The 13,150-nt window shown below is 40.4% G+C and overlaps 1 protein-coding gene across 2 annotated transcripts in view; it reads right to left on the reverse strand.

Moving 5' to 3' along the window:
• Positions 1-421: 421 nt before the first annotated feature.
• Positions 422-13,150, reverse strand: part of LOC121378261 (diacylglycerol lipase-beta-like) — a 28,568-nt gene continuing 15,839 nt past the window's right edge. For both annotated transcript variants that reach the window (XM_041506338.1, XM_041506337.1), the window contains 2 exons: positions 13,029-13,135; positions 422-1,360 (listed from right to left, as the gene is read on the reverse strand). In XM_041506338.1, coding sequence (XP_041362272.1) covers positions 1,171-1,360; positions 13,029-13,135 — 297 coding nt within the window. In that variant the 3' untranslated portion in view covers positions 422-1,170. The remainder of the gene's footprint in view (positions 1,361-13,028; positions 13,136-13,150) is intronic.

The raw sequence follows: 13,150 nt of genomic DNA on the forward strand, positions 1-13,150 counted from the left end.
GACAACCAACATATACTGACACTTTAAGAAATGAAAAATGCGTAATTTTAGAGTTAATAAAAAACGTGATTATTCCTGCTAACTGGGGGCAGCCATTTTTATTTTTTTTCATGGCGTCCGGTACTCTAGCTTGGGGTGAAGTGATGTCTGCTCCTACCAACTCCTGTTATGCACAGTGTAAACAAATGCAATAATTTAGGACAATGTGCTTTGCTTTCATCAACCCGACTTGTAAAACAACATAAATGACTTGATAATATAATAATAAACTATTTAACTAAATACATTTCAATTTGCATTAATAGAATGAAATGGGGTTATAGTATTTTTCTCTTTAAAAAAAATCCAAAGAAAAAATGCATACTATTAGGCCTATTGGAACAAAAATGACCACTCATGATACCCAAGTGATAATGTTCTTTTCTTTGAGACTATGTAATTGGTCAGTTCTGTGATTTTAGACTTAATCAAGAGTTTTACAGAATGATTTACAGTAATAAAGCATGATGGCTGATAATGTCCATTACCATTTTAGGGGTGGCAGGTATTTCCCAATATCCTATGATGTTAAACAATACCACTGGTACAGGTGGAGGCCACTGAATGCATAGACCAACTAACTAAGAAAACACTCCTTTTATCATTTCAGTACATGGGTTAATGTATGGACAAAACAAGATACAGTTATTTCGACACTTTGGCAGTGGTGGTTTATTTTGTATTCTAAAATATTATCTACTTATTGCTGGCTTACTGGAATGCATATTATTACAGAACATTGTGCAAAATCAGGTACGTTTGTTTCTTCAGTTCTAAGACTAATTCCTGATGTGACGCGTTAAATATTACGTAACCCCCGGCTTGCCAGAGGGATGGTACAAAATGGCTGTGGCCATTATATATAACAGCCGTCATATTTAACCATTTTATTAATTAAATATAATAATATACTTGTCAATATTAGGCAGTAATGTGCATTATATACTGCTGAATATGCATACCAGTCTAAAAGCCTTGTGCGAGTATTCCTTTAACAAGAGTTACTGTAGACCATTTTAAACCAGTGATGGATCATTAACAACAGTTACTGTCTATAGACTTAAACCAGTGGTGGATGTTTTAAGTGACTGTCTAGCACCAGTGACCGATCATAAAGATCAGCAGACAGGCTCACGCCAACGCACTTGGTCCCGACACTTGTGTGGCACGAGGGACGTAGTTCCTGTCCTCCAGCTGTTCTAGAGCCTTCATGACCACGTCCGGGAAGTGATCCCACAACATCCGGGGACTGATGATGATCTCACTGAAGTCTTCAGACTTCACCCACATAGCAGAGTACGATGGCTGGCCACAGCACACTCTGAAACAAAATTGTTATGGAAGATTATGACACGCTATTTACAAAACATCATTTTAACTTGGGATCAACAATAAAAAGTAAAGTTTGTTTTATTTAACGATGCCACTAGAGCACATTGATTTTTAATCTTATCATCGGCTATTGGACATCAAACATATGGTCATTCTGACACTGTTTTTTAGAGAAAACCCGCTGTCGCCACATAGGCTACTCTTTTACAACAGGCAGCAAGGGATCTTCCCACAGGCAGGATAGCACAAACCATGCCTTTGTTGAACCAGTTATGGATCACTGGTCGGTGCAAGTGGTTTACACCTACCCATTGAGCCTTGCGGAGCACTCATTCAGGGCTTGGAGTCAGTATCTGGATTAAAAATCCCATGCATCGACTGGGATCCGAACCCAGTACCTACCAGCCTGTAGACCGATTGCCTAACCACGATGCCACCGAGGCCGGTGGATCAACAATAATTCCCGTCAGTGACTACATTGGTTTGGGGGCAATTGGTTTGGGATCTATCCCTATCAGTGCACCCATTGGGCTATTTCTTGTTTCAGCCAGTGCACCACGACTGATGTATCAAAAGCTGTGGTATGTGCTATCCTGTCTGTGGCATGGTGCTTATAAAAGATCCCTTGCTACTCATGAAAAAAATATAGCAGGTTTCCTAAAATGTATCTAAGACAATATGTCAGAATTACCAAATGTTTGACATCCAATTGCCAATGATAAATGAATCAATGTGCTTTAAACAAAACATACTTTATTTATTTATGCCATTCAGCATTTATTGCTGGAAGTGAATGTTTGAAAAATGCACCTAATTTATTTCCTAGTGACCTAATAACACATAGCAATGCCAAAGTTATCACAGTAGCAACACAGATGTTATCAGGTGACATGTTATCACTCTGAATTATCAGATAGGTGTTATCGGGTCACAAATAGTATGGTTGTATGATACGTTAAATGGGACATGGTATAGCTCAGTTGGTAGAGCTCTCGCCTGAGGTGCTTGCATCAGAGGATCTCTGAGTGGGGTTTCTCCCATCCTAACCAGGGATAGGGTTAGGGACTAGTATGTGCTATCCTGTGTGTGGGAAAGTGCATATAAAATATCCCTTGCTGCTAATGGAAAAATGTTTCCTCTGAGATGTGTTCTAGTGGTGTAGTTAAACAAAACAAACTTGCACTTTAACTTTGATAAACTACAATGACCGGTTATTCAGGTTTATTCAGAAGAACTGGTAACAAAGGTGATGTGAGATTTGTCTGTGATATATAGAGGATTTGTCACAAGTGTTTTTTAATATGGAAAATATCAACCACTGAGTCTCTGCTGAGACAAATACCGATTAACTAGACGAGGTTGATATTTTACATGTTAAAAAACACGAGTAGCAAATTCTATTTATCCTATAACACTTCTAAAATAACATTTAATTAAAAAAATTGTAAATCACAGTACTAAAATCACCGCCATCGGTAATGTGATGTCATCACGATTAGCACAAATTAGTTTGATGACATGCATTTTAACTAAATTTTTGAAAACATTACTCTTAGGTATACAGGTCTTGTTGGCTTGTAAGCAAATGGCCCATCCACAGCAACACATTATCTAGATACCTTGCAAATTTGTATACCATTATTGACCGGATTAATATACTAAATCACATGGGTTTATGACATGGAAAAAAAGAAATGTTTTATTTAACGACGCACTCAACACATTTTATTTATAGTTATATGGCGTCAGACATATGGTTAAGGACCATACAGATATTGAGAGAGGAAACCTGCTGTCACTACTTCATGAGCAGCAAGGGTTCTTTTATATGCAACATCCCACAGACAGGGTAGTACATACCATGGCCTTTGATATACCAGTCGTGGTGCACAGGCTGGAACGAGAAATAGCCCAATGGACCCACTGACGGGGATCGATCTCAGACCGACCATGCATTGAGCAAACACTTTAGCACTGGATTACGTCCCCAGTTGTATGGGTTTTTTAAAGTCTAACGAACACAAGTGTTGTACTCTTATTTCTTACACTTCCTCAAAAAACAGATTTAAAAGACATTAACTTAAATATAAATCGGATTTGGTAGTGTTAATTTCAGTGGACGGTCTGGCTTTGACATCTAGATCATCATCCCGCCCCTTATGACAATGATATGATGGGTAAGTTATAGGATAAAACATAATACTACCTTTACCACTGGGCTACGTCCCTCCGCCCCTTTAGACAATGATATGATGGGTAAGTTAAAGGATAAAACATAATACTAGCTTTACCACTGGGCTACGTCCCTCCACCCCTTATGACAATGATATGATGGGTAAGTTAAAGGATAAAACATAATACTAGCTTTACCACTGGGCTACGTCCCTCCCCTTATGACAATGATATGATGGGTAAGTTAAAGGATAAAACATAATACTAGCTTTACCACTGGGTTACGTCCCTCCACCCCTTATGACAATGATATGATGGGTAAGTTAAAGGATAAAACATAATACTAGCTTTACCACTGGGCTACGTCCCTCCACCCCTTATGACAATGATATGATGGGTAAGTTAAAGGATAAAACATAATACTAGCTTTACCACTGGGCTACGTCCCTCCCGCCCCTTATGACAATGATATGATGGGTAAGTTAAAGGATAAAACATAATACTAGCTTTACCACTGGGCTACGTCCCTTTACCACTGGGCTACGTCCCTCCGCCCCCTTATGACAATGATATGATGGGTAAGTTAAAGGATAAAACATAATACTAGCTTTACCACTGGGCTACGTCCCTCCGCCCCTTATGACAATGATATGATGGGTAAGTTAAAGGATAAAACATAATACTAGCTTTACCACTGGGCTACGTCCCTCCACCCCTTATGACAATGATATGATGGGTAAGTTAAAGGATAAAACATAATACTAGCTTTACCACTGGGCTACGTCCCTCCCGCCCCTTATGACAATGATATGATGGGTAAGTTAAAGGATAAAACATAATACTAGCTTTACCACTGGGCTACGTCCCTCCACCCCTTATGACAATGATATGATGGGTAAGTTAAAGGATAAAACATAATACTAGCTTTACCACTGGGCTACGTCCCTCCCGCCCCTTATGACAATGATATGATGGGTAAGTTAAAGGATAAAACATAATACTAGCTTTACCACTGGGCTACGTCCCTCCACCCCTTATGACAATGATATGATGGGTAAGTTAAAGGATAAAACATAATACTAGCTTTACCACTGGGCTACGTCCCTCCACCCCTTATGACAATGATATGATGGGTAAGTTAAAGGATAAAACATAATACTAGCTTTACCACTGGGCTACGTCCCTCCTACGCCCCTTATGACAATGATATGATGGGTAAGTTAAAGGATAAAACATAATACTAGCTTTACCACTGGGCTACGTCCCTCCACCCCTTATGACAATGATATGATGGGTAAGTTAAAGGATAAAACATAATACTAGCTTTACCACTGGGCTACGTCCCTCCCGCCCCTTATGACAATGATATGATGGGTAAGTTAAAGGATAAAACATAATACTAGCTTTACCACTGGGCTACGTCCCTCCACCCCTTATGACAATGATATGATGGGTAAGTTAAAGGATAAAACATAATACTAGCTTTACCACTGGGCTACGTCCCTCCACCCCTTATGACAATGATATGATGGGTAAGTTAAAGGATAAAACATAATACTAGCTTTACCACTGGGCTACGTCCCTCCACCCCTTATGACAATGATATGATGGGTAAGTTAAAGGATAAAACATAATACTAGCTTTACCACTGGGTTACGTCCCTCCCGCCCCTTATGACAATGATATGATGGGTAAGTTAAAGGATAAAACATAATACTAGCTTTACCACTGGGCTACGTCCCTCCGCCCCTTATGACAATGATATGATGGGTAAGTTAAAGGATAAAACATAATACTAGCTTTACCACTGGGCTACGTCCCTCCGCCCCTTATGACAATGATATGATGGGTAAGTTAAAGGATAAAACATAATACTAGCTTTACCACTGGGCTACGTCCCTCCGCCCCTTATGACAATGATATGATGGGTAAGTTAAAGGATAAAACATAATACTAGCTTTACCACTGGGCTACGTCCCTCCACCCCTTATGACAATGATATGATGGGTAAGTTAAAGGATAAAACATAATACTAGCTTTACCACTGGGCTACTCCCTCCCCCCCTTATGACAATGATATGATGGGTAAGTTAAAGGATAAAACATAATACTAGCTTTACCACTGGGCTACGTCCCTCCCACCCCTTATGACAATGATATGATGGGTAAGTTAAAGGATAAAACATAATACTAGCTTTACCACTGGGCTACGTCCCTCCCCTTATGACAATGATATGATGGGTAAGTTAAAGGATAAAACATAATACTAGCTTTACCACTGGGCTACGTCCCTCCACCCCTTATGACAATGATATGATGGGTAAGTTAAAGGATAAAACATAATACTAGCTTTACCACTGGGTTACGTCCCTCCCGCCCCTTATGACAATGATATGATGGGTAAGTTAAAGGATAAAACATAATACTAGCTTTACCACTGGGCTACGTCCCTCCACCCCTTATGACAATGATATGATGGGTAAGTTAAAGGATAAAACATAATACTAGCTTTACCACTGGGCTACGTCCCTCCCCTTATGACAATGATATGATGGGTAAGTTAAAGGATAAAACATAATACTAGCTTTACCACTGGGTTACGTCCCTCCACCCCTTATGACAATGATATGATGGGTAAGTTAAAGGATAAAACATAATACTAGCTTTACCACTGGGTTACGTCCCTCCACCCCTTATGACAATGATATGATGGGTAAGTTAAAGGATAAAACATAATACTAGCTTTACCACTGGGCTACGTCCCTCCCACCCCTTATGACAATGATATGATGGGTAAGTTAAAGGATAAAACATAATACTAGCTTTACCACTGGGTTACGTCCCTCCCGCCCCTTATGACAATGATATGATGGGTAAGTTAAAGGATAAAACATAATACTAGCTTTACCACTGGGTTACGTCCCTCCACCCCTTATGACAATGATATGATGGGTAAGTTAAAGGATAAAACATAATACTAGCTTTACCACTGGGCTACGTCCCTCCCACCCCTTATGACAATGATATGATGGGTAAGTTAAAGGATAAAACATAATACTAGCTTTACCACTGGGTTACGTCCCTCCCGCCCCTTATGACAATGATATGATGGGTAAGTTAAAGGATAAAACATAATACTAGCTTTACCACTGGGCTACGTCCCTCCACCCCTTATGACAATGATATGATGGGTAAGTTAAAGGATAAAACATAATACTAGCTTTACCACTGGGCTACGTCCCTCCCGCCCCTTATGACAATGATATGATGGGTAAGTTAAAGGATAAAACATAATACTAGCTTTACCACTGGGCTACGTCCCTCCACCCCTTATGACAATGATATGATGGGTAAGGTAAAGGATAAAACATAATACTAGCTTTACCACTGGGTTACGTCCCTCCACCCCTTATGACAATGATATGATGGGTAAGTTAAAGGATAAAACATAATACTAGCTTTACCACTGGGTTACGTCCCTCCCGCCCCTTATGACAATGATATGATGGGTAAGTTAAAGGATAAAACATAATACTAGCTTTACCACTGGGCTACGTCCCTCCGCCCCTTATGACAATGATATGATGGGTAAGGTAAAGGATAAAACATAATACTAGCTTTACCACTGGGTTACGTCCCTCCCGCCCCTTATGACAATGATATGATGGGTAAGTTAAAGGATAAAACATAATACTAGCTTTACCACTGGGCTACGTCCCTCCACCCCTTATGACAATGATATGATGGGTAAGTTAAAGGATAAAACATAATACTAGCTTTACCACTGGGCTACGTCCCTCCCGCCCCTTATGACAATGATATGATGGGTAAGTTAAAGGATAAAACATAATACTAGCTTTACCACTGGGCTACGTCCCTCCACCCCTTATGACAATGATATGATGGGTAAGTTAAAGGATAAAACATAATACTAGCTTTACCACTGGGCTACGTCCCTCCACCCCTTATGACAATGATATGATGGGTAAGTTAAAGGATAAAACATAATACTAGCTTTACCACTGGGCTACGTCCCTCCGCCCCTTATGACAATGATATGATGGGTAAGTTAAAGGATAAAACATAATACTAGCTTTACCACTGGGCTACGTCCTTCCCGCCCCTTATGACAATGATATGATGGGTAAGTTAAAGGATAAAACATAATACTAGCTTTACCACTGGGCTACGTCCCTCCCCTTATGACAATGATATGATGGGTAAGTTAAAGGATAAAACATAATACTAGCTTTACCACTGGGCTACGTCCCTCCACCCCTTATGACAATGATATGATGGGTAAGGTAAAGGATAAAACATAATACTAGCTTTACCACTGGGTTACGTCCCTCCCGCCCCTTATGACAATGATATGATGGGTAAGTTAAAGGATAAAACATAATACTAGCTTTACCACTGGGCTACGTCCCTCCCGCCCCTTATGACAATGATATGATGGGTAAGTTAAAGGATAAAACATAATACTAGCTTTACCACTGGGCTACGTCCCTCCACCCCTTTAGACAATGATATGATGGGTAAGTTAAAGGATAAAACATAATACTAGCTTTACCACTGGGTTACGTCCCTCCCGCCCCTTATGACAATGATATGATGGGTAAGTTAAAGGATAAAACATAATACTAGCTTTACCACTGGGCTACGTCCCTCCCGCCCCTTATGACAATGATATGATGGGTAAGTTAAAGGATAAAACATAATACTAGCTTTACCACTGGGCTACGTCCCTCCACCCCTTATGACAATGATATGATGGGTAAGTTAAAGGATAAAACATAATACTAGCTTTACCACTGGGTTACGTCCCTCCACCCCTTATGACAATGATATGATGGGTAAGTTAAAGGATAAAACATAATACTAGCTTTACCACTGGGCTACGTCCCTCCGCCCCTTATGACAATGATATGATGGGTAAGTTAAAGGATAAAACATAATACTAGCTTTACCACTGGGTTACGTCCCTCCACCCCTTATGACAATGATATGATGGGTAAGTTAAAGGATAAAACATAATACTAGCTTTACCACTGGGCTACGTCCCTCCCGCCCCTTATGACAATGATATGATGGGTAAGTTAAAGGATAAAACATAATACTAGCTTTACCACTGGGCTACGTCCCTCCACCCCTTATGACAATGATATGATGGGTAAGTTAAAGGATAAAACATAATACTAGCTTTACCACTGGGCTACGTCCCTCCCCTTATGACAATGATATGATGGGTAAGTTAAAGGATAAAACATAATACTAGCTTTACCACTGGGCTACGTCCCTCCACCCCTTATGACAATGATATGATGGGTAAGGTAAAGGATAAAACATAATACTAGCTTTACCACTGGGTTACGTCCCTCCCGCCCCTTATGACAATGATATGATGGGTAAGTTAAAGGATAAAACATAATACTAGCTTTACCACTGGGCTACGTCCCTCCACCCCTTATGACAATGATATGATGGGTAAGTTAAAGGATAAAACATAATACTAGCTTTACCACTGGGTTACGTCCCTCCCGCCCCTTATGACAATGATATGATGGGTAAGTTAAAGGATAAAACATAATACTAGCTTTACCACTGGGCTACGTCCCTCCGCCCCTTATGACAATGATATGATGGGTAAGGTAAAGGATAAAACATAATACTAGCTTTACCACTGGGTTACGTCCCTCCCGCCCCTTATGACAATGATATGATGGGTAAGTTAAAGGATAAAACATAATACTAGCTTTACCACTGGGCTACGTCCCTCCACCCCTTATGACAATGATATGATGGGTAAGTTAAAGGATAAAACATAATACTAGCTTTACCACTGGGCTACGTCCCTCCCGCCCCTTATGACAATGATATGATGGGTAAGTTAAAGGATAAAACATAATACTAGCTTTACCACTGGGCTACGTCCCTCCCGCCCCTTATGACAATGATATGATGGGTAAGGTAAAGGATAAAACATAATACTAGCTTTACCACTGGGCTACGTCCCTCCGCCCCTTATGACAATGATATGATGGGTAAGTTAAAGGATAAAACATAATACTAGCTTTACCACTGGGCTACGTCCCTCCACCCCTTATGACAATGATATGATGGGTAAGTTAAAGGATAAAACATAATACTAGCTTTACCACTGGGCTACGTCCCTCCACCCCTTATGACAATGATATGATGGGTAAGTTAAAGGATAAAACATAATACTAGCTTTACCACTGGGCTACGTCCCTCCGCCCCTTATGACAATGATATGATGGGTAAGTTAAAGGATAAAACATAATACTAGCTTTACCACTGGGCTACGTCCTTCCCGCCCCTTATGACAATGATATGATGGGTAAGTTAAAGGATAAAACATAATACTAGCTTTACCACTAGGCTACGTCCCTCCGCCCCTTATGACAATGATATGATGGGTAAGTTAAAGGATAAAACATAATACTAGCTTTACCACTGGGCTACGTCCCTCCACCCCTTATGACAATGATATGATGGGTAAGTTAAAGGATAAAACATAATACTAGCTTTACCACTGGGCTACGTCCCTCCCGCCCCTTATGACAATGATATGATGGGTAAGTTAAAGGATAAAACATAATACTAGCTTTACCACTGGGCTACGTCCCTCCCGCCCCTTATGACAATGATATGATGGGTAAGGTAAAGGATAAAACATAATACTAGCTTTACCACTGGGCTACGTCCCTCCGCCCCTTATGACAATGATATGATGGGTAAGTTAAAGGATAAAACATAATACTAGCTTTACCACTGGGCTACGTCCCTCCACCCCTTTAGACAATGATATGATGGGTAAGTTAAAGGATAAAACATAATACTAGCTTTACCACTGGGCTACGTCCCTCCACCCCTTATGACAATGATATGATGGGTAAGTTAAAGGATAAAACATAATACTAGCTTTACCACTGGGCTACGTCCCTCCGCCCCTTATGACAATGATATGATGGGTAAGTTAAAGGATAAAACATAATACTAGCTTTACCACTGGGCTACGTCCTTCAATGATATGATGGGTAAGTTAAAGGATAAAACCGTCCCTCCCGCCTTATGACAATGATATGATGGGTAAGTTAAAGGATAAAACATAATACTAGCTTTACCACTAGGCTACGTCCCTCCGCCCCTTATGACAATGATATGATGGGTAAGTTAAAGGATAAAACATAATACTAGCTTTACATAATACACTAGGCTACGTCCCTCCGCCCCTTATGACAATGATGATGGGATAAAGGATAAAACATAATACTAGCTTTACCACTGGGCTACGTCCCTCCGCCCCTTATGACAATGATATGATGGGTAAGTTAAAACATAATACTAGCTTTACCACTGGGCTACGTCCCTCCGCCCCTTATGACAATGATATGATGGGTAAGGATAAAACATAATACTAGCTTTACCACTGGGTTACGTCCCTCCCCTTATGACAATGATATGATGGGTAAGTTAAAGGATAAAACATAATACTAGCTTTACCACTGGGCTACGTCCCTCCGCCCCTTATGACAATGATATGATGGGTAAGTTAAAGGATAAAACATAATACTAGCTTTACCACTGGGCTATGTCCCTCCGCCCCTTATGACAATGATATGATGGGTAAGTTAAAGGATAAAACATAATACTAGCTTTACCACTGGGCTACGTCCCTCCCCTTATGACAATGATATGATGGGTAAGTTAAAGGATAAAACATAATACTAGCTTTACCACTGGGTTACGTCCCTCCCACCCCTTATGACAATGATATGATGGGTAAGTTAAAGGATAAAACATAATACTAGCTTTACCACTGGGCTACGTCCCTCCCCTTATGACAATGATATGATGGGTAAGTTAAAGGATAAAACATAATACTAGCTTTACCACTGGGCTACGTCCCTCCCCTTATGACAATGATATGATGGGTAAGTTAAAGGATAAAACATAATACTAGCTTTACCACTGGGTTACGTCCCTCCCGCCCCTTATGACAATGATATGATGGGTAAGTTAAAGGATAAAACATAATACTAGCTTTACCACTGGGTTACGTCCCTCCACCCCTTATGACAATGATATGATGGGTAAGTTAAAGGATAAAACATAATACTAGCTTTACCACTGGGTTACGTCCCTCCCGCCCCTTATGACAATGATATGATGGGTAAGTTAAAGGATAAAACATAATACTAGCTTTACCACTGGGCTACGTCCCTCCACCCCTTTAGACAATGATATGATGGGTAAGTTAAAGGATAAAACATAATACTAGCTTTACCACTGGGCTACGTCCCTCCCGCCCCTTATGACAATGATATGATGGGTAAGTTAAAGGATAAAACATAATACTAGCTTTACCACTGGGCTACGTCCCTCCCCTTATGACAATGATATGATGGGTAAGTTAAAGGATAAAACATAATACTAGCTTTACCACTGGGTTACGTCCCTCCTGCCCCTTATGACAATGATATGATGGGTAAGTTAAAGGATAAAACATAATACTAGCTTTACCACTGGGTTACGTCCCTCCACCCCTTATGACAATGATATGATGGGTAAGTTAAAGGATAAAACATAATACTAGCTTTACCACTGGGCTACGTCCCTCCGCCCCTTATGACAATGATATGATGGGTAAGGTAAAGGATAAAACATAATACTAGCTTTACCACTGGGTTACGTCCCTCCACCCCTTATGACAATGATATGATGGGTAAGGTAAAGGATAAAACATAATACTAGCTTTACCACTGGGTTACGTCCCTCCACCCCTTATGACAATGATATGATGGGTAAGGTAAAGGATAAAACATAATACTAGCTTTACCACTGGGTTACGTCCCTCCACCCCTTATGACAATGATATGATGGGTAAGGTAAAGGATAAAACATAATACTAGCTTTACCACTGGGCTACGTCCCTCCACCCCTTATGACAATGATATGATGGGTAAGTTAAAGGATAAAACATAATACTAGCTTTACCACTGGGTTACGTCCCTCCACCCCTTATGACAATGATATGATGGGTAAGTTAAAGGATAAAACATAATACTAGCTTTACCACTGGGCTACGTCCCTCCGCCCCTTATGACAATGATATGATGGGTAAGGATAAAACATAATACTAGCTTTACCACTGGGCTACGTCCCTCCCGCCCCTTATGACAATGATATGATGGGTAAGTTAAAGGATAAAACATAATACTAGCTTTACCACTGGGCTACGTCCCTCCGCCCCTTATGACAATGATATGATGGGTAAGTTAAAGGATAAAACATAATACTAGCTTTACCACTGGGCTACGTCCCTCCGCCCCTTATGACAATGATATGATGGGTAAGTTAAAGGATAAAACATAATACTAGCTTTACCACTAGGCTACGTCCCTCCGCCCCTTATGACAATGATATGATGGGTAAGTTAAAGGATAAAACATAATACTGACTGGTCCTCGGAGACCTCGACGATGTGGAGAACCTGGCCTGGGGCTAACATGGCTGGCCACTCTCTCTCCTCGTTCTCCTCACTCGCTATCGCATCCCTCAACACGTCCTGCAGAAAACAAAC

The sequence above is a fragment of the Gigantopelta aegis genome, chromosome 8, assembly GCF_016097555.1.
Source record: "Gigantopelta aegis isolate Gae_Host chromosome 8, Gae_host_genome, whole genome shotgun sequence".
NCBI lineage: Eukaryota > Metazoa > Mollusca > Gastropoda > Neomphalida > Peltospiridae > Gigantopelta > Gigantopelta aegis.